General features: G+C 32.4%; 2 protein-coding genes across 3 annotated transcripts in view; one reads left to right on the top strand and one right to left on the bottom strand.

The window, feature by feature from the left end:
- Window positions 1–8,755, top strand: part of LOC124352991 (adenylosuccinate synthetase) — a 46,763-nt gene extending 38,008 nt beyond the window's left edge. Inside the window, exons 8-10 of the mRNA XM_046802764.1 lie at window positions 267–393; window positions 2,140–2,260; window positions 3,746–8,755. Coding sequence (XP_046658720.1) covers window positions 267–393; window positions 2,140–2,260; window positions 3,746–3,798 — 301 coding nt within the window. The 3' untranslated portion in view covers window positions 3,799–8,755. The remainder of the gene's footprint in view (window positions 1–266; window positions 394–2,139; window positions 2,261–3,745) is intronic.
- Window positions 8,756–9,010: 255 nt separating this feature from the next.
- LOC124352990 (ionotropic receptor 40a-like) overlaps window positions 9,011–23,280 on the bottom strand; it is a 29,348-nt gene continuing 15,078 nt past the window's right edge. The window contains exons 10-15 of one of the 2 annotated variants that reach the window (XM_046802761.1): window positions 17,900–18,028; window positions 17,055–17,155; window positions 15,745–15,907; window positions 12,836–12,932; window positions 11,465–11,700; window positions 9,011–9,254 (exon numbers count right to left, since the gene is read on the bottom strand). In XM_046802761.1, the coding sequence (XP_046658717.1) occupies window positions 9,157–9,254; window positions 11,465–11,700; window positions 12,836–12,932; window positions 15,745–15,907; window positions 17,055–17,155; window positions 17,900–18,028 (824 nt within the window). In that variant the 3' untranslated portion in view covers window positions 9,011–9,156. The remainder of the gene's footprint in view (window positions 9,255–11,464; window positions 11,701–12,835; window positions 12,933–15,744; window positions 15,908–17,054; window positions 17,156–17,899; window positions 18,029–23,280) is intronic. The other variant, XM_046802762.1, reaches the window with a different exon arrangement.

Here is a 23,280-nt window from a genome sequence, read left to right as displayed (position 1 = left end):
ATGATCAATTATTTGTTCTGAGCTTCAACCATCATAAGGCTAATCTGAACCCAAGTTCAGCTAAGTTTTGATTTTCCTCTTCAGAAATAACCCAGATTTACATAGACTCACACTAAAAAAATAAATCATCTTGTCACTAAACACAAAAAGAAATCTAACAACCTGTTATCCGGACTATACACTTATTTGTGTGCATTTTTGTTTGTTAGATCATAAACTAAACAACATTGTATAAATAGATTTTGACAAGTTTGTATGTTCATTAGGATTTGTATAACAAAACTGGACATCTTGGATACTCTGCCTGAGGTCAAAATGTGTGTAGCCTACAAGAAGAATGGTCAGTTACTCGACTACTTCCCTTCAAGTGCCGCGGAACTGAGTTTAGTCGAGGTGAGTTATTCCATATGCACTGTTCAAGTCAGTTGCTATCATAATCATTAAGGCAATAAAATATATAACTTTTATGTTTGCTGATAATGTTTGTTAACTAAATACAACAAAACGTCATGATAATTACTATATTTAAGAGAGCTATTTATATGAAATGAAAGTCATTTGAAATGAAATACCTTGCTGTATGAATTTTTTAGTTTTTATGAGTCTGAAATATCCTAACTTTGAGCTATTAAAAAAAGTTGAAAATGTGCTAAAAATTACACTTGTAACATATTTTTAGAAAGTGCTGTTTTTGTAACCTTGGATAAAAATTTTGATTTACCAAAAATTTTAACGAGGTAACAGTAAAAAAACTGAATCCGTACAACTTTCACATTTTGGACCACCCCGTATAATAAAAAGGAAGGTGAGCTGGAGCTAAACTCAACGTTCAAATTCAATTAACCCTTCCTACCATAGCTATGTTATGTGCACCATGTATATATAAAGCAAAATAAATTAACACTTTTTTTCAAAATAATCATCAGACCTTTAAAATTAGGTACGGATTGTCCAACTTTTAAATTTGAAAATCTTTCAAAAATGACCCCATTCCTTCCCCCAAAGTGCCATTATGGGTGTTTTCAAAAATTCTTAGAGGTTGCAATATGGAGGTTTTCACTGAAACAAATAAGGTAGGTTTCTCGATTTAGCCGCTAAACATCCCGGATGAGTGGTCTGCTTCCCCTGTACAATAGTAAAGTTTGAGTTAAGATCACGGATAGAAAAGTATTGGTTTTTATATTGTTTTTATGAATGTAATTGTTGTCCTAAATCTTTCCAACTTTGTCTGTTGGTGTGGTAGATTTCACTTCAAAATAATTATCGTCTTCATTTTATGGATGTACTTACGTCCATATTAACTTAGTCGAGTCTAAGTTAAAAATATTACTTATTATGTCAAAATATCGATACTCAAGAACCATGCATTAGATTGCTTTGCAATACTATACAGCATGAACAGTGGTAGCAAATAAATTAAGTACGGTATGCCATGAGTAAGAATAAACTAAAACAGCACAGGAATTTGTTTTGACATGATTGATTATATCACAAGTATCAGAGCAACTCTACATGTCACCAAGACTAAGTAACCAACTTGGCATTAAATGAGCTATCACAGAAGTTAATTGATTGGGCTAAAAGCCAGAACTATTTGTAATGGATAGTAAAATCGGCAGATTATGTTGAAAACTTCCTCGTAGGGTCCACTGATTCAAATAAAATGCATAAACACATATAAAAGAACACATATTTTAAAATTTTTGATTGCTTTGCTATCTTTCTGAACCAATAGAAAGCATGCCAGGTATGTGTCCAACTGAATGTGCGTTCTCAAATGAGTTTAATGTATTTCCTTAGAATCAGTGGAATATAAGTTGGCTGATTTTACTTTCCATTAGAATTAATAACTATGTGGTACTTCGTTAGCATTTCAAAGTGGCAATATTGTTTTGTCCCCCCTGTTTCTTGTTAATAGATTATCATAAAACTAAAGTTATTCAATGGAGATTGTTTTGCAATAAAACTTTGTACTGTAAGTTCACTTTGCAACAAGTGATTTAAGAAGATGAATTCATGAATCTTAGTCTCATTTCCATTGATTTGTTTTTAATTATAATTTGGCAAAGTTTGATATTCTTGTTTCCACATAACACAATATAGATCTATGGTAACCGAGGTGTTTGTTGTGTGTTGCAGCCGCAATACCTGGTGCTGCCAGGCTGGCAGAGCAGTATCGAGGGAGTCAGAGAGTATAGTGATCTGCCTGCCCAAGCCAAGACGTATGTTGAGAAGATTCAGGAGCTAGTACAAGTACCTGGTAGGTATCCACTGTTACAATCACTTTCAGTTACTGTGTTTGCTAATTTAGTAAATATATGTGTTTTTATACCAGTTTTTAATATTAAGGTAATTGTCATTGATTCATCTAATGTGAAGTGGATCAATCATTCAACAATAAGATATAATCTGGGATTGACAATGCCTCTGTTATGTTATTGAAGACATGCAAGTAAGATTTAACTGCTCCAAAGTAATTTCAAAATTTCAAAAATTTAAGAAAGAGCATCTTTTAAATTCAAAAAACTATTGTCTTATATTAATAATACCCACTCTCCCAAATTGGTTGAAAAAGTAGTGTTAAATATATTTTTTTATCACTAATTACTTCTTTAGTCTCCCCCAAATGTCTAAGGAGAAAAGGAACAGTTACCATACCAACTAGCAATATATCAACAGCAAGTTTACTTGTCATCAATACAGCATTTTATTCTTTTGACTGCACTCAACTGATAAAAAACCATGGATATTAGCAGACTTACTGCAAACTGGTTTATCATTAGCAAGAAGAATCCAAATCACAGCAGCAAGATCAAGACCATTATCAGTAAGTAATAAAGGGTGTTCCACAATGCTTTGTCTTAGGTCCCATATTCTTTTACTACCAATGAATGACCTTCCAGAATAACTGCATGAATATAACACAATGCTAATGAATGCAGACATTGACACTGAATTATTTCTCGGTGAAAAACTCCCTGAGATGATCGAAGTTTATTTTTCAGTGGGATTAAATATGTTGACACAGTATTGCCACAGTTCGGTCTTGTAAATGAAGGTGAGACCTAACAATTAGTGTTTGACGGGATAAGAGATAAGTTAAGACACATGGAAGCATCTGATGAGGACAAGTATAGACAAGTTTTGTTGTGAATTAAGTAAGATAAAATCCGTAGTTAGTACCAGTGCAGCAATGATTGGTTATTATCCACTCTTCAAATCACACATGGTGGGGACCTGACAGGTTTTTGGCCAACCCATCAACAAACTTGCAGCATGTCCTTTTTCACTACAAGAAAGCTATTAGAATGCTTACAGAACTCTACAGCAAGCTCTGCTATGTGTTGTCAATATATTAAAAAAGTGCCACAACTCTTAAAACTTCAAAGAGGTATGAGTAGGTTCAGATATAATATCCAGCAAGCTTCAAACTTCTCATCACCAGCACATCATTTGAGCTGGCAGAAGTAGCCAAAGACTAAGGTGCACACAATGCATTGCCACTTGTTACACCATAGATGAGTTCTTAAATTATAAAACATCCCTTTAGAAATCTGATATATCCCTACCAACAATTTAATAGGCTAAGATGTAACAAGATTTGACTCAGATAGTTGTAAATTTGGCTTAGTTAATCTAGTTACATTGTGATTGAGAAAACTTGAATATTCGTTTCAATTAATTTAAATAAGGGAACCTTACATCTTTGCATACTAGACATTGTATATTTTGACTTCTGTTGCAGTGAGGTGGATCGGTGTGGGCAAGGGTAGAGAATCCATTATCAACGTTGAATAACGTCCACTTCAACAACTAATTGTTGATCATCTTCTCGGGCGAGCACAAATGTATAGAGCGAGTAGATGGTGCTGTTGAATATTTTGCTATTAATCAAGTGTGCTTGCACTTATCTTTTTTAGGAGTGTTATCGGTCTCGTTTAAATTTGATTGATGAGTCAAAGATTATTTGGCTGTGTTGATTCCAAATGTTCCTCGTTTACAAAGTTCTTTCAATGGATTTGTAAGCGAAAATGATCAAAAATAACAAAACAAATCAGTTAGTTTAGATCTCTTTTGTTTTAGTGATTAAATTATTGGAATTAAAGTAACATAATAGAATACCAAATGTATTTCAGTGCTGTGGGGGTAGATAGCTCAGGGAATGATTGCGATATACAGATCGTACTTTGTAGATTTTAATCTTTATTGTAGAAGTATTATTTTGTTAGGTCTATCTCATACTACGTGAAACAAATTTTATGTGTCTTAATATACTATAGTTGGTCTACTACTTTATTATTCAGGTTTTCAAAATAATTTGATTTTAAATATTTCTGGCAAATCAGTTTTGAATCTGATGTACAGCTGTATGTGTTTTTCATATATTTTCTTATATTTATTCAGAAGCAGAATATGTGCCTATATTAATTGTAATTTAATCTTCTGATTAACCAAATCCAAGAGTGGTTTTGTAATGTAATTTTTCAGTGGACAGAAAGAGGTCTTTTTATTTATAAATACTTTTATTTATTTATACTGGAAGGAATAACATGTTATTAATTAAACTGCCATTGCATCATTACATCCTTTGTAGACAATTTATATTTTTAATTGAATGCCAAATTTTAGTAATATCTGTTTTGTTATAACAATTTTGATTGTTTATCATATTAATTTGAACGTACAGATTATCTGTAAACCTAATAGTATGCTGTAAATTTGTTGTATTTTGTTGGTTAAATACAGGTACTGTTAATTTTCTATGACTGTAACAGTTTAAATATTTTGTGGTAGTGTCATCGAAAAATAACGACTGAGTGGATTGGCTGACATTTTTGGGTTTAAACTGTTTGAAGTACTGAGTGTAAGTGCCTAAATATAGTAAAATCTGAATATATTGTTGTTTTTAAATGAAATTAAGTACTTAAAAAAGAAATTGTTGAGGTGAGAAATTCAAGTGTTTTTATTGTAATCTTCATCTTTCAATTACTTTAAAAATTGAAAAGTTGTGTTTTTTAAGTGGTGTAATAGAGGAAAACTGATTATTGGAGTACAATTTTGTTCCTAGTTCCTACATTTTATTTATTTTACCAGTATAAGTCGAATTTATCGTTACCATGTATATTTTTCTTTATTTTTACTATCAATCACGTGTGATGCAGGTTTATGTCCAGTAAACATTTCCATTGTATGTGTATTTTATAAATTACAATCATAATTTTGCTTTATTGTGCGGCATTATGCAATTAGTTTATATGAAAAATTGTTCAGTTTAGACTCTTTCCAAATATTTGACAGTGTAACGGTATATTATTTCTACTTTTTTAACAGTGAGTAGAATCCATTTTAAAATATTTTTTGTTTTGGCAAAGGAAGAAAAGAAATAAAAATATTGATCAGGAATAAATATATTAACTGACTTATCAAGGAACCTAAAACATCTACAATGCCAAGATTTCATTAAAAAGTCTCTCTAGTAGGAAACTTAATTGTTGTACTTATCTCTTTTTTTGTATAATTTGAGTCCTGTCATTTTTCTAACGAAGAGACATTTGTAATTTTCTTAAACTTCTTGCGAATAAATAGGTGCTTATTTATATAATATGTTAAATGTGCTTTATTCGTATTAAAAAATAACTACTTCTTCCTTCTTTTTACCTTCCTTAAAACTTAATATTTTTCTTATCATTATTGCAAAGTAAATTTGTTTCAAATTTACTAGAAACTCGGTAACTCTTAGAAACCATTTTAATGTTAGTGCTTGATGTAATACTTCATTGCACTATGGTAATGGTAATGTCATCTGCGGTATACAAAATATTAATATTATTTATTTATAATAAAAAGAAGAATTGTTAATAATGTAGAAATGTATAAGTTTTACAAAATGTGTTATTTTTAGGTAAAATTTATGCTAGACTAACAGATAAACTATATTTCACTAGATAACGCACAATCACTAGTTCTTATATTTTATATGAATGACTAAAAATGAGATTGTCCATAAAGTAATTGTTTTGCTTTGAAAATATACCATTTACAAGTTAATTTCAAAAAAATATGTTTGAAAAATAACATAACATTTTTAATCTTTACAGTTATTACTTATTTATTTTGTTTTATTTTATGTTAAATGTATTTTACAGTTTTTAAATATTGAAAATATATTAAATCAAACTTCAGTAGTCAAATTAAAATTGGATACAATATTAATAAGTAAAAATAAAAGAGTAAAAATGTTGATAATTTAAACAAAGATGATATCATTATTGGGTTTTAAAAATATTAGCCTACTTATTATTGCACAGACTTTTTTCATTCACAGTATTTTATTTAATTATTAAAGGAAATTCAGAAGTTCCCTTGGGAATTTCTTTTTAACTTGTTTGGATACAGGTCTAATGTGGTTTGTCATTCTGTTATTGGACATTACCTATAGGTTATCATTATGTTACACACTGAATTTAATATACAAGGTGTGTTTTTCGGTAGGTACCATTTTGATATGTGTAGAAAAATAAACTTATTGTAACAATTTTATTTTTACACATAATGTAGCTATTATGGGAAGGATTGATTCAATGTGAATATTGAGTTATTTTATTTTTATTTGAGTCTACCCCATATTTGATCTACATTAATACACAACTAGTAATTATGTACGGCTTTGTAGCAATTTCGTGGGCTTTACAAGTGTATGAGCACTTCTGGTTCGAGTGAATTATATTTTCAATGCCAATGTTGTGTTTACCTTGCTGCTGAAAATTTTCAAAAAGTGTATATTTATGGACATTGTAATTTATTACGGTCTTAGTACTTTTGTGTCACAGTTAATTTTGTCTCATTTTGCTGATCAAGGAAATAAATATACTTACACAGGTCTGAGAAGCCTACTTCTGTCAAAAGACAATTAAGATGGGTTTTATAACAGTCTTTAAATTTATAGTAAATTTTAGATAGTAACTTTGTCTTTTATATCTATATTACAGTACTGAACAAGCACTGTATACTTAATATTTTCTAAAATGTATAGTTAAAATTACATTTTTACTAAAACTTTTAATTTTCTTATCAGGATATTTTCTTACTCTGTGCTTAACAGTAATCGCAGAAAAGGTAGAAAAAGAAGTGATTTTACTATCAAGCTTACTAGTGTGCTTTCAGGAATAAAAACGAAAACAGTTGAAAATAGTGGTTAAATTAATTAAACATATGGTTGTGGTCCAGTCCGTTTCTCATGCTTTTGAGCATTCGTTGTATGTACACTTCACAATTAGGATGGTGAATATCTACTGCTTTTATGCTTTTAGCAGTAAGAGAACAAATAATGCATATTTCACAGTCAGGAGGATTCTCAACTGATTGATGCATTTAAATATCCATAAATAGATGTAAAGATTATTGAGTTTTTGCTGAAATTGCGTCAGAGGCTTGCTCAACAGATGAAGGTAGGTAGACCGTATGCATGCGTGGGACATCAACCACAACGCTCTAGGGGTGGAATTTCAAAATGTTACTTAAAAACACGCCTTGTATGATAAGGGTTGTATTAATACCTAATCCTCCTATTGGCACTTGTTGAAAATTTAATTTTTTATTGTGCTAATGTGTGTGAATAAACACGATTGTCGAACACTGAATATGCTGTGATGTCAGTTTCACCATTACCTTTTCACGTTTAGGTTTATAACTTCAATGTCATTTTGAATATAAAACCAGTTATTTGTATGTATTTTTTTAAACTGATTTTTTATACATAAATGAGGGTAGCACAATTGTTTAGAACTATCATTACAGCATTATTCTTAATTTCATTCTGAGTAAAATTATGTACATTTCTGTAAAAAAAATTGTTTAGCCAAGTTTAAGCATAGTTTCTTGCTAAAGAACTAAGTCACAGCCAATAGGAAGATTAAGGTTGTGGGATTCTCACAACAATGTCCTATCAATCAGTTATTAGCAATGCCACAAACATACATCTTATAATTATTTCTAATTTAATTTTAAATGGAAAACGTTTAGTTCTATGATTAAAAATTAGAAATGTGAGAAAATTTTGGAAAAATAATATCTGATAAAATAAAATTGTATAGAATTATGGGCATGAAATCTTTATATTTTACAATTTGTCTGACATTAATTAGATATATGAAAGTTAATCATTTTAATTCAAAACAATTATATATTTATGATAAATATTTCAAATACTTCTGTTTGATATTTATAATTATGTTACTTTTTAAACCCTTCAATTTTCTACTCCAAAATAGTTAAAAGAATAATTTTGTCTGAATGGCTGTGCATTTTCTTAAAGTAATGAAACACGAGCTTAACCATTCTAAAATTTTGTTATCTGCACAATTTCAAAACTATACCCGGTGTTGATACATTACCTTGTTTAGTTAATACAACATCGGCACGATATAGGAAATCAATCTCCTAATGGAAATTTCACTGATACTAGTTGGTTAGAAACAAGCTGCAATAAATTATAAACCCGTTTCTGCCATCACAAATCTGTTTTACCATTAAAAATCAAACTGTTGTCTAGAAAAAACAAATTACTTGAAGTTACAAAACCATATTACCACAAAGCAGAATAAAAATGTGGTAATGCAAGATAAATTACCAGTTCAAGATAAAGACAAGCATCTGTTTGAAATTAATTAATCTTGTTAGAGTTATTTACTAATACTTAAGACTAATACCAAAATTGTAAATTCTGTGAAATAAAATGGTTTTGATTGGTAATTAATTAGTGTCTTCTTTATTCAGAACATTATCAACTCACATTGTGTGTCAAGTAATGTGTCAGGTGAGATAACATTAACTTAAAATCCATATTCGGAACTCTAGCTACTAAGGGTATGCGATACCTTCTATATAGGAGTTTTTATGCTAATTCTCAGTAATTAGCATACAATATCAGTATATTTCTGTGAAATATTTTCTGGCTACCACTGATTGGTTTCCGTGCAGATTATTTAGAAGGAATTAAAAATAAAACAAATATTGTAGTATTTAATTATTAAATTAAGACTTTGCAAATTGACATAGAGTGAGCTACAATATTAATAGTGATATACTAATGTTATTGTTGATTTAAATACTCATATAACACACCAGAAGAGTGAAGTGGTTAAAGAAACGTTTTTACTAACAATCTTCCTTTGATGGATTTTTTTGGGATTCTCTCTTAGATCCCAAACACTTGCGATTGTGAGCCACCATCAGCTCCAGCAGAAGCAAAATACCTGGAAAATTGGCAATTTTATACTACATATTATATTTTGATAAAGTTCATAATTGATGAAGGGGTAAATTTTAGAGGATAACAGATTGCAGACCTTTGCCATTATATGTTTTTTAATAAATATACAGGATGTTTATAAAGTCCCACATGGGCCTGATAATTCCCAAACGATTACAAGTTAAACATTAAAACTAGGTATATAATTACTGCACATATAAATCTACTTTTTGAAGTAACTACCATTTTTATGTCATGTCTGGGGGGTGGCCCGCAAGGAATCGGAAGAAAATCTTTAATTAGATCATAGGTTGAATAGTACATCAAATTAAAGGTCTTTATTAGTAGAGTACAATACTGTAAATACAACCTCAAAAGATTCACTCTTTAAAAAACATTACGTTGGTTTAAGGTTTGAAACATTTACAATTTAGTTCCTCTTTTAGACAGTTTAATATTCTTGTTTTGGTTCAGGTTGTGAAAGTTAAACTTAGTAAATGAATATTGGACTTAAGAACTAGTTTTTAAGGTAGTTAGTACTCTTCACATACAATGAAGCATGGTCTACAAGGAGTCTGCCAACATCTGCCAAAGGGGTTGTTTAGCAGAGATCACAGACAGGGAGAGCAAATTGTAGCATGAAAATCTGGGGTAATACATGGAGTAAAGCACTATAAATAAGGTTTTGCATGTATCTGCAATTCTAACCAAAAAGGTGTCAACATTTTTTTCAGTCTACCTATTAGGTTTTCTAAATTATTTAACAGTTATGTTTTTAATGAAATTTGCCATATTATTTTAAATGTCGTTTTTCATAGTAAAGAAAATATTTTTTCATTTATGGTCCTGAGCTTCATCCTCACAAAAGTAACATCTATGTAAATAGATAGAGCCGTCCGTAACTTAAAACTTGCTTATTTTGTTGAAAAGTATTTTATTAATGGAGGGTTTGTGAAGGCAACACATTTTTTACAAACATTTCCCATTTTTAATGAAACACTAAACAGTAGCATTAAATTTAAAGATCTGCAATCTGGTCTCTTTCTCAGGTGGATAACTGTAACTTAACACATAGACTACAAACTTAAGTGAATTAATCATACCACCACATTTTAATTGCAACTAACATGTTGTTTGTCGACTTCAAGCACACTATCTTACAGATATGTACTTAATGAAATTAAGATTAATAATTATAAATAGAATTAAAGAACCCAGACATATCACGTTTGCTTACAACAACTAACCACTGACAACTGATCCAACACAAGCAAGATGGCAGCCATTGAGGAACCATGGGTGGCCCTTATTTTATTCGTTCATGCGAGATGTGCTTCCTAAGATTATATTGTGACTCAGTGTTTATTAATTTGAATTCTCTATTCTGGTAGATCTTTTAGGTTTCCTTTTTTTAATTATTTATTATTGGCAACCAAAGCAGCCTAGTTTCAACTGGTGGGTTGACTAAGTAGATAGTCCGCTAATTTAATACATGAAGCCTTCATTGATTTTCTTTTAAATAAATAAAGTTCCCATTGTACTGTATAACAAAAAGGATAACAAAATTATAATTAAATAATTGGGAATTCCTTCTTATCCCAATAAAAGGAAATTAAATTATGATAAAAATGTTTCCATAAACTTATAACTTATGTATTAAAAAAAAAACCAAAAAACAGCAAATCAAAGTTAGATACCTTTCAGTTGTAATTTTTCAAAATGTCTTTTAGATACTACAACTAAAATGCAAATGTTAAAATGTTTGATTTATTGAGTTATATATAAAATGACAGATCCTTTGACTAACCTTTTTACATTTAATTTAGTAATAATAATCATAATGTGTTAGTACTTTATTTTGCTTAGACATAGTAATTTATAAAATTTAACAAATCTTTCTTTCCAATGTAGATATCCTCGTTTAAACTAAGTGTTATTTAACCCTAATAGATTACAGCACTTCCGTGCAGAATAAAACTATTAGGTACATGTGTTTTGCAAATGTTTAATACTACAAGTAAATTCAAGTTATATTAAAAATATTTTACTGCTTTGTTTTTCAAAGAACCTTGCTCAGACCACTAAAAAGTCAGGTAAGATTAGTGCTATAACTTGTTAGCAATGAAAAAGCAGCATCAATAAAGAAGAAACTACAAGTCCTCATGCTATAATTGTTACTACTCATCCCTAGTATTTAAAAAAAATAGTATTAACCTGCAGCACAGTGACCGATCATGAGAATAAAGAAACCTCCTTGCAAAGCCTTAATGCTCATTGGACGTAGTTTATCATCCTCCTCAAGTTTGTCATCCCCCTCAGCAACGCTGGTCGATAATTCCTCCTTCTCCTGTTGAGTCCTTCTGGACTCCCTCCATTTCTTTTCTCCCAGATTCTGGTATTCCTCTTCCGTTATTTTCGTTAGTATTCCAGCTTCAAACAGTCTCATCAGTCTGAAATACATGGAGATAAAAGTGGAGAATTTTGTTGTTGCAAATCTCAATTTAGATAATAACTGAAATTGAACACATTTCATATCCCAAGTTATGAAATATTTATGATAATACATTTAATTTTATAACCCTATTATTTGGATTACTATGTAATCTACAATTATCTAAGTTCACACTATGTCAAAATGTTTTTTATCACAGTTAAATTCTTACAATATTTTGGCCTTACTGTGGAGAGTCATCTGTAGTCAACAGATGTTAAACTGAAAGTACCAATACTACATATTCACTTCTACAAGTGTGTTGAATGGGGTGGAGCTGTGTTGTTATTGGCTGAAGTTTTAACCAATTAAAACACCAATATGACCCAACAGCCATATGATCAACATGCATTTTCTTTATCATATGCTGCTAGCTTCTTAATAATTTGATCCTATCTGCTTTTGTTGGTTATTATCTTTCTTAAAAGATTTACTTCTTAGTAGAAATTTGCAATTTTGGAAATTGGCCAATTTCTAAAGTTACTCCCTTAGAAACAAGTTACTTCCAATTTGGACCTCTAACCATCAGTCTGTGAGCGTTGTTATCCCCCATGCTGTGTTGAGATTGTTTACTGCTACAGACTTGTGTGTTTTCATCTTTGTCGTATTTTTATTAACTGTTCAAGTTTGCAGTGGTAGATAGAACCTCAAAACAATCTAAGTTTACTTATTTACATTCAAACACATAAACCAATATTTAAAACTTATTTTTGTGAGGCCTTTCGATAGCAAGGCTATCTTCGTCAGACACATCACGTTTTTGTGATATTGTGGATATTCATTAGATTGAAAATCCACTGTATGTATATTTTATAATGTTAAATATAATGCTTACAAGCACAAAATACATTTATTGTAAATAGCCAAGAATATTAATAAGAATCTTTCTTTAGTCAAAAGACTAAAGAAGCTAAAAAGCTTCTTTGGATCTCACATATGGTTGCACTATATGTTATTTTCCTTGGAATACTTCCAATGGTTACTATATTAACTCTAATTTTTTAACTGTTAAATTATTTTTAAGGTAGTAAAAAATTCACGTATCTTCTTAAATAAATACATTTTGAAATAAAAAAACAATTAGCTTAACTTACATCTGATTGAACTTGTCAATGAAAGGACATCCCAGCTGCATTGCGATGGCTGAGTATCGAGTGTAAAGTTTTTCACTCAAGTGAAAATTATGAACTCCTAAAAATAAAATAAAATTTTACAAAATTGATAAGATTCGTACCCAATATATATTATAAGAGTCGTTAGGAAGGTAAGTTGATGAGGTATCTGATCTCCGAATGGGAGGAGATAGTGGTGCTGTGTAGCTATGTTCAGTACGCATCTGACAGTGATAGTGATTGTCGCTATGCCATTCTAAGAGTTCTAAATTAGTGTTCAAAATGGACACTGCAGTCAACTCTCCCGCCGAGTATGAAGGCCATAGCATCATTAAATTTCTTTTGGTTAAGAAAATTCAATAGGTGGAAATTTATCATGAATTATTCTGTGCAGGGGGAAGACATTATGAGCTGTACTGCAGTTAAAATGGTACCAATTGTTTTGTGAAGAAAGAACTAATATTTACAATTGATAGCGAAATGGTCACCAATGACCTTGTTGAACAAATCAATCATTACACTAGAGGAAATCGAATGTTCACAATCACAGATCTTTCAAAGCATTTTCTACTGATGTAAAAAACTCTGTTATATGAAATTGTGACTTAGAAACTTGGATGTCATACATTTTTGTGCCTGATGAGTACCCAGGCTCGTGACTGATGAACTCAAAACAAAGAGAATGGGACCAATTCTAAACTTTCCTATTCGGTACCACGATGAAAGCAACAAATTTCTTAATACATATTCACATAGTGTCTTGTGTTAATGTTAAAAATAAAGCCAGTCAACAGATTGGGGTCACACTTTGTCATAGCGGTTGGTTACGTGCATAGTTGGCAGAATTTTAATCAATAAGCATTGAAAACTTTTACATAGATACGAGAAGTGATTGTAAATGATAAATATCCTTTGTTTAAAGGTTATTTTTGACGATGGAAGGATTGTGAAGGAAACAGGATTTTTCCGGACATTTGCCATCGTTCAGTGAAACAAGAAAACAGTAACACTACGTTTCGAGATCTGCAATCTGATCTCTTCTTCAGGTAAAGAACTAACCTAATACATAATTACAAACTAGGTTAAATTAAACAAATCTTACTAAAGCGTTGTGGCACGCCTAAGTCAGGAATCACAACCTACATGTTGTTGTCAACTTCACTAACACTAAAGACATGCACTTAATACAAAACTATACAAAACACTAATCATTAAAACTAAACTACGGAATACAGGTCACAATACGACCAGACGAGTGAAGATGTATTGTGACCTGTATTTCGTAGTTTAGTTTTAATGATTAGTGTTTTGTATAGTTTTGTATTAAGTGCATGTCTTTAGTGTTAGTGAAGTTGACAACAACATGTAGGTTGTGATTCCTGACCTAGGCGTGCCACAACGCTTTAGTAAGATTTGTTTAATTTAACCTGGTTTGTAATTATGTATTAGGTTAGTTTCTTTACCTGAAGAAGAGATCAGATTGCAGATCTCGAAACGTAGTGTTACTGTTTTCTTGTTTCACTGAACGATGGCAAATGTCCGGAAAAATCCTGTTTCCTGATAAATATCGTTTAAGAAATATTCTTTTAAATGTATGCTGTAAAAGAGTAATTTTTTAAAGCAACTTACTTTCCGAATAACCCTCACACATAGACTTTGCAAATATTTTAGGCATTCCTTAAGTGCCTTATATTGTACTATGTTCTTCCCAAAGATTGGAAAAACCTCTCTGTAACCTCAAAAATCATTTATGAATAAATTGGAAAAATGTTTAAATTTATAAAACTGTGGTAGTTTTTTTAACAACATAACATATTGAACATGGTGGTTTATCAAAGTGAAGTTATGGAAATACAACTGTGTCATGTACAAGCAAAATCTATTTGTGTTTATGTCTCCTGATGGGGTAAACTTAAGTATTCAATGATTAAAGACCAATCAACCAATCACATTATTTTATTTTATGTCTAATAACCCAATCATTATTTTTTCAGTATAACTAATTTAAATTATTATTTTACACACTACATCTCACGGAGTGTGATAAAAAAAATTTAAAATCCTTAATTTGAATTTGAATTTATTTTTATATTTACTTTTCTTGGCCTGAATTATAGTGTTCTATCGTAATTTATTAGCTGAGTTTTAGCGAGGTCGGAAATTTTTTTTCTGTCTGTACACACTATAACTCAAAATTGAACTGATCTATAGATTTGAAATTTTGGATGAAGCTTCATTTCTATTTAGACAACACTGAGTTTGATGATGGTACTTGTCACGCCATAGGATTTGGATGCACGTCAGCAAATCTTTTTTACAGTGACCTTATGTGTGACCATAATAGCAATGAAAAATAGCAGAATAAGTACGTTTGTAAACAAACTAAGTCCATTCATATGAGATTCTAATATGTAACTTTTATTCACACAGTAAAAGAAAATATCTTTAGAGTGGAAAGTCAATATTAAAAGCCAGTGACAGGATATGGTTTTAGTGCTCTCTTCCTTGTAACACTAACCGGAACTTTTATTATTTTAAACACTTAAACGTAACAATGAACAAAAATCTGAATATATGAAAGTGGCATGATATCTCAAGAAACACTTCATCTGTAGACGTAATGTTTTGAATAAAATTTCATTTCTACGTACACAAGAATGTTTTTTATGGGGGTTGTCCGTTTTTCTGTCTGTCTTCAGAACATTGCAAGGCTGTAATGAGCTATAAACTTATAACCTCATCGAAACCAGTTATGTGACGCATGGTGTGGGGTATTCCAACCTTGTAATTAATTAATTGTGAAAATGTGATTGGTACATAAGAAGTGTGATTAACATTTGTAACAAAAAAGAACCTCATTTTTCAATTTCTTGTAATCAATGAGACTTTACCAAACCGTCGAGTATCAAAGAAGAAAGTCTCTCTGCCTCCTATGAGAGCTACATTCTTCTTATCTCTCACCAGCTTCATCCCGTCTTCTGTGGACTCTATGAGGGGATACATCTTCTGCTTCTCCATTTGTTGCCAGATTTTCTTGTACAAGCCAGTACCATTCTTGAAGGAAAAACATTTTTTTTATCATACTGCACAAATAACAGCTGTTTTTAATACTTAAGTTGGTACATAAAGTGATGCTTTACATTACCTAATAACAGAGATCTTAAAAAAAGTGTTGTTAACACATGAGGTTAGCACACAACAGTGTGCTAACCTCAAGCTTTGTTGTCGTTTCAGAAGAAGTAAATACAAAAACCAAAACGGTTTTTGATATATAAACCTGACAGTACTACTACTATGTTGCGTTATAGTGTAATAAAAATTAAATAAAATAAAGTTTTAATTTTGTTTTCCATATCATAAAAACCGTTGTCCATCACATGGAGCAAAAGTGATCTTAGGGGCTTAATCGTATTTAACCTCAGCTTCGCCCATTTTGTAAAAAAAATGATTGCATCCAAAAACAACCTCTTTTGTTCCTAGTGATAAAAAATATTATTTTCAACAATCTACATATATATATATATTTAAAGTATTTTAATGTTTTTATTTACTGTGTTGTATCAGAATATAACTAAAAAGTATTTCATTATATATTGCAATAAATATATTTTATATATATATATATATATATATATATATATATATATATATATATATATACAGGGTGTCTCAGAACTCTCTATCAATCTTTTCAAATATTTTTCTTGGACCAAAAACAAATAAAAATATAGTATTCAAACTTTAAAAAATTCAATAATTACCCAAATGCTGCCCATTTTATCATTTTCACTTATTTATTTTTATTTTAGAAGAGAATGTTGTAATAAATTTAAATTTGGTGCATAGCTAACCTAAAAGCCTAATTACAATAAAAATAATAACTTTTTATAAGATTTACTTTCAAAATTGTGCTTTCTTAAAATTTGTATGTGTTATATCTTAAAAAATACACATAAAAGTCACTGTTAAAATTTTATTAAGGTAATTTAATTTAAAATCCAACAATACCAAGTTTAAGAAAATTGGTTGAGAAATAAGTGAGTAATTCAATTTTAAAAAGCCGTGTACTAAACAATAACAACTTTAATTATGTGATAGCACTGCTAGTGAGCCATAACAATCAATTGTTTGAATTTTAGTTACTATAATCACCAGATTATAACAATACGTTGTTGAACAGTGATTTTTTTTATAATCTCACCTCAACATTGCCATGGGAAGCACTAAACTTTTCTACCAACAGTTGGTATCCCTGATTCTCCATTGCTTCAGCCAGTTGTTCCAGATTTGTTATGGGCCTTTCTGAGAACAAGCAATTATGTTGGCAAAATAGAATTGCAGTTTGATGTGAATGAATCAATGGGAATGGCTTATTCAAATACTAATGTAAAGGTTTAAAACATACTGCTATGTAAAGGATTTTTCCGGTCATCTATCATCGTTTAGTGATACAAAAAAACCTGCAAGACTACATTTTGAGATCTGCAATCTGATCTGTTCCTCAGGTGAATAATTAACCTAACATGTAACTACAATCTAGGTTAAAATAAACAAATCATACCAGAGCATTGTAACATGCATAAGTCAGGAATCACAACAACCATGTTGTGTGTCAATTCCTTGCACACTAACTCTAAAACATGCACTTGAGAAAAACAAAACACTAATTATTAAAACTGAACTAAGAAACAGGTCACAATTATCTGCATTTACTGACCAACCACGGAGAACTGACCAGAAGCCAATAGTAAATGGTGATCGTTACGACAGAAACAATATGGTGGTAAAAAAGGAGTGAACTTTTTTTATTGGTCCATTCTAGATGAACTTCTCAAAACCATATTGTGTATCTGCATTGGTTTATTACAAATCTCTATTCTGTTTGTTATGTTTGATGCCGCTAAGTGGACAATTATTATTTTTCATGATGACAAATTGAATTTGTCTCTTTCAAAATCAGCTGAATTGTTCCAACATTACATTTTATGACACATTTATGAAATAACACCTGTTCGTAAAAAGTAGTGGAAATCACATCCAGTTTACCTCTGGCTGGGCGAGCCAGCATGGATGTGAGATTGGCTGAATACATGTCACCGATAACATAAGTGGCACCCAGAGACAACAGAATGGCAACGAACCTCACCTTGTGCTTCTCTGTTTGGACCGAAACTCCTGAAATAAGGATTATACTATTGTTATGTCCAAATTACCTATCTACTACTTAAGAATAAACTGACGCTATTTTTGCACAATAATATCTAAACAAAAAAATTTTAATTTAGAACTTGGAACTAAGAAATCTTAAGGTAACATAGAATAGAATAGAATAGAATAGAATAATGCTTTATTTCTGAACATCAAGTACAGAGAATGGTGTCAAGTATGTTGAGGTTAGACAATTCAATATTGGATGAATATACAATGTTATCATGTTCTTAAGTTAAGTCCACTGTCTTTGGTCTTGTCAAGAAACTCTTCGATTGAGTAGAATGGATTATCTGTCAACCAGGAGCTCAATCTGTGTTTCAGCGCTTCGCCTGTCAGTAGCTTGAAGTCAGCAGGGAGATGGTTGTAGAGTTTAGCCCCGATGAATGATGGTTTTCTTTCATAAAGAGCTGTCCTTTGTCTCGCAACGGGGATTCTTGATGAATGTCTAGTGTCATGAAAATGTAATCTTGTTTCTTTTGGGAGTCCTAATTTATCAACATGGAGTATGACTGCCTGTATGTAAATTGAGATTACTGTTTTAATTTTGAGGTTTTTAAATTCTTCTCGGCAACTGTCTCGTGCTTTTAGGTTTGCTATGGATCTTATAGCTGACTTCTGGATGGTGAGTATACGATTTAAGTTGGTAGTTGATGTGCCACCCCATACTACTATACCATACCTCAAGTATGTCTCAAATAAAGCAAAGTATGCCATCTTTGCTGCTTCTATGTTGCTGATGCATTTAATTCTTCTTATTACATAGAGAGCAGAGTTGAGTTTCTTGCACAGGATGTCAACATGTGGGCCCCATGTCAAATTTGAGTCTAGAGTGAGACCCAAAAGGTCAGTTTGGTCTGCAAGGTCAATATCAGGAAGGGCCGGGATTTGTTCACCTCTTCTGCTGAAATTGATCTGTTTTGTTTTAGAAGGGTTTGCTACCAAGTTATTTGTAAGGCAGTAGTCGTATGTCATGTTTAGGGCAATGTATGCACTGATGCTGATGTCCTCTGGTGTGTCTCCTTTCAGTAAAAGGGTTGTGTCATCTGCGTACATCACCACCGAACTGTAGTCCTTGATGTAATCAGGGAAGTCATTTGTCAAAAGTATAAAAAGTACAGGCCCAAGCACCGATCCTTGTGGTACTCCTCTTTCAATCGAACGTAACTTTGATTTTACTGTTCGAGTAACACCATTTTCCATGTAACTGAGCTCTACCAGTTGACTCCGTCCTCTGAGATAGCTTTCAAACCAGTGTTTAGCAGTTTCCTGGACCCCTAGTGCCTCTAACTTATCAAGAATGATATCATGGCTAAGGCAGTCGAACGCTTTTGAGTAGTCAAGGAGAACAGCAGTGGTGTATTTTCCTTTGTCAATGTGATCAATAATAAATTCTACTAGGTCTGTTAAGGCTGTGGCTGTAGATCTACCCTTTAAAAAACCATGTTGGCAGTTAGTGAGGAGGTCAAGTTGTGTCAAATGGTCTATGAGTCTCTTCAGGACGATTTTCTCAAAGATTTTGGAAAAGGTGGGAATTATTGAAATGGGGCGATAGTTACTGAGGTTGGTTGAGATTCCTTTCTTCAGTTTTGGGTACACTTTTGATACTTTGAGAGCCGAGGGGAAAATGCCGCTTTTGAAGGATTTGTTGATAACATCAACAAGAGGAGCAATGATTGTTTCAGCACAGTGTTTTACTAGCTTAGCAGAGATTTCATCTAGACCACTGGAGGTTTTATTCTTCAGGGAGGAGATGATTTCTTCAACTTCCCTCACAGTTGTGTCTGTTAGAATAAGCTTTGTCTGTGTTAGCCTAGGCCTAGGTGTTGTGACTCTAGTAGATGGTTGATTTAGGTTGCTAGCTGCTCTTAATGTGTCCTCTGCGATGTTTGAGAAATAGGTGTTGAGTTCTTCTACAATGTCTTCAGGTTTTTCTATGGTTTTCCCTTCAGTAATTAATTTGATGAGTGGATTGTTCTTCTCCCCTCTTTTTGTAGCCCTCTCAGAGTTCACTATCTCCCAAGCTGCTTTGGATTTATTGCTGGACTGCTGTATATGGTTTGCTGCACTCTCTTGCCTTAATTTCCTCAGTCTTAGGTCATATTGCTTCTTTTTACTAGCCATGGCAGATCTGTTTCTCTCTAGCCCTGTCAATTCATACATACGAAGCAACTGAAGATAGTCCTGCTTTAGTTGGGTAATTTCTATGTCATTGTAGTTAACATAGGTTTTGCTTTTTCTCTGCCTAAGTTTCTTTAGTGGACATGCAGCATTTATTTCCATAGTCATAGTATTTAGAAGATTGTTATAGGCTTCATCGGCTGATATCGTTGAGTAGACTTCGGTCCACATTTGTTGTGCAAGGCCAAGTTTAAGGTGGTTAAGTGTATTAACATTTATTTGTCTTCTGATTTGGGATGTCTGTCTTGGTTGCTCGGTGGTAATATCTAGCACACAAAGTTGTTCTTTGTGATCTGATAGACCTGTATCAAGTATGTGCACTTTGAGGCTCTCTATGGGGTAGTTTGTACAAACACAATCAATCGAGGAAGCTGAGTGATAAGTAATTCTAGTTGGCGGAAGGTTTAGTCTGTTAAAGTTATAAGCTGCTAGAGTCTCTTCAAATCTGTTTTTGGATTTGTGTACCTTTAAACAATCAATGTTTATGTCACCTACCAGAACAACGCTACTTTTATGTGGTTCAGTTTGCTCTAAAACTTGTGACAAAATTCTGAGTGTATCTTCTAAATTTGCTTGTGGGGGTCTGTACACTCCAATTATAGTAATGTTGGTTTTACTGATGTTTAGGGCTGCTACTGCTATTTCACATGTAAGTTCCTCACTAAGATCTCCCACACTCATAGATTCTGCCTCAATCACTGTGTCATCTTTTGTGAAAATAACTACTCCTCCATATTTATGTTGTGTTCTGCAGAAATTTGTGACTAGCTTGTATCCAGGAATTATTGTATTCAACAATTCATTCTGCTTTAGACCATGTTCTGTTAGTACTAATATGTTTGGAGAGGTGTCATGTAATAAGTGGTTGAGTTGCTCTCTTTTGTTCTCTAGGTTCCTTATGTTTTGGTGGAGGATACTAATTTTTGAAGAGTGTCTTTTTCCTTTGCTTATTATTGTATTTTTATTTTGCTGTTTGTCTTGTTGCTGTGTAATAAAAAATGATTAGGTTGTTGCACATCAGCTTGCAGTAGTTTCTGACTTTGGGTCTTGGGAAAAGAGTGAATCTGTTGTGTAGAGAGCTCTTGAGTCAAGGGTGCAGTTGCAGAAGTATTGTCGCCTAGTGGCGGGTTGGTCCTGACATAGGTATTATCTATTCTCAAAAGGTTTTTATAGAACTCTATGTGTTTTAAAAAGAAATCTTCATATTTTTCATCTGCTAGTCTTATTTTTGCATTTATTGGTGGTGACTTGTTCACATTCAATTTTATTTTAGAGTTGACAGACATTGTGTTTTGTAGAGTTTTATGTTTTCTAGCGGTTGCAACTTGAAAAGAAACACTGTAGAAGTTTCCTTTTGTGTTCTTGGTTAGGAGAGATGTGTGCTGGGTACTGTGAGTAGTCAGGCTGTCTTCTCGGCCAGATGTGTTGATGTGTTTAGAGCCTATCACGGAGTCAGTCAGTTTCTGGTCAATGGCATGTGTGATTTCTGATATCAGGGAGTGGTTCTGTTTTGTTGGGGACACAGTCAAAATGTTTTCCAGTTTTTGGTTGCAGGTTTGCCTGATTCCTGATGTCAAAAAGTGGCTTGGGCTTGTCGGGGTTGTAGTCAAAAGATTTTCCAGTTTTTGGTTGCAGGTTTGCCTGATTCCTGATGTCAAAGAGTGGCTTGGGCTTGTCAGAGTTGTAGTCAAATGATTTTCCAGTTTTTGGTTGCGGGTTTGCCTGATTCCTGATGTCAATGAGTGGCTTGGGCTTGTCGGAGTTGTCAAATGATTTTCCAGTTTTTGGTTGCGGGTTTGCCTGATTCCTGATGTCAATGAGTGGCTTGGGCTTGTCGGAGTAGTCAAATGATTTTCCAGTTTTTGGTTGCGGGTTTGCCTGATTCCTGATGTTAATGAGTGGCTTGGGCTTGTCGGAGTTGTCAAATGATTTTCCAGTTTTTGGTTGCAGGTTTGTCTGATTCCTGATGTCAAAAAGTTGCTTGCATTGTTACCTACTGCAGTTAGGTTTTTTGTCTTATTTGCTGTGGTACTCATCCTTGTGTTTTCAAAACATGAAATTGACAGTTCGTCTTGAAGGGAGACGTCAAGAGGCAGTGAGTTGGTATAAAGAGTTTGAGTTGTTAATTGGTCTAGATGACTATTGTTTAGAACTATGTTAGAATGTTTAGTGTGACTTTTGATTCTGCTGAAAAAGGCGGATAAGTAGGATTTTGTAATTTGTTCTTGTTCTGTAAGTTTAAGCAGAAGCTTTTCTGTGTCGTTCCTCATAGCTGCAATAGTTGAGTTTTTGTCAATAATTTCTTGTTTTAGCCTTTCTTCACGATTTGACAGGGAATTAAGTTCTTGTTTCAAAGCTTTTTCAGATTGTTCCGATAGATTAGTTTGTTCAATTAGATTACACTGGAGTTGTTTAATTTTGTTAGTTAGGCTTTGGATTTCAAGTTCTGACTGTTGTATCAGTTCCTCTTTCAAATTCCGTTCTTCATCTGCTCTTTTCCTTATAAAGCTGGTCTCTTGCAGAAGCTCATTTTTCTTATCAGTCAGCCCTTTGATTATTTCATCCTTTTCCTTACAACTAGCTTCTACTTCCATAAAAAACTGTATGTCGTTACTTCTCTTTTCCAGTTCTTTTATCAATTCTACATTTTCATCTTGTAGAAATTGTAAGTCTTGCCTAAGCTTGGTATTCTCTGTCAGCAGTGCATTCATTGCCTGCTTCGGCTGCTAGGGTCAGGGATGTTTCTAGGTCAAGGTCATCAGTCTTCTCAAGGTTGTCAATCTTTTTGCTAATTTCATTTACTTCGGTACAGGGCTGTGTGAGATTGATTTCCTTTTCTTCAGCTTCCTTTAAGGCAGCATTAAACTTTTTGTTCCGGTAGTTATCTGCTTTTGGTTGCCCATATACTAATATATTTTCCTCGTACAAGTATAAATCACTGTGCTTTACTGTGGCATGATCATGGCTGCCAAAAAATTGGACATAGTATTTTAAGCTTTTCCCTGTACCATTATTGCTTATTACTCTCTCTACTATTC

This window comes from Homalodisca vitripennis, chromosome 1 (assembly GCF_021130785.1).
Source record: "Homalodisca vitripennis isolate AUS2020 chromosome 1, UT_GWSS_2.1, whole genome shotgun sequence".
Taxonomy (NCBI): Eukaryota; Metazoa; Arthropoda; class Insecta; order Hemiptera; family Cicadellidae; genus Homalodisca; species Homalodisca vitripennis.
This window is presented reverse-complemented; position numbering and strand designations above follow the sequence as displayed.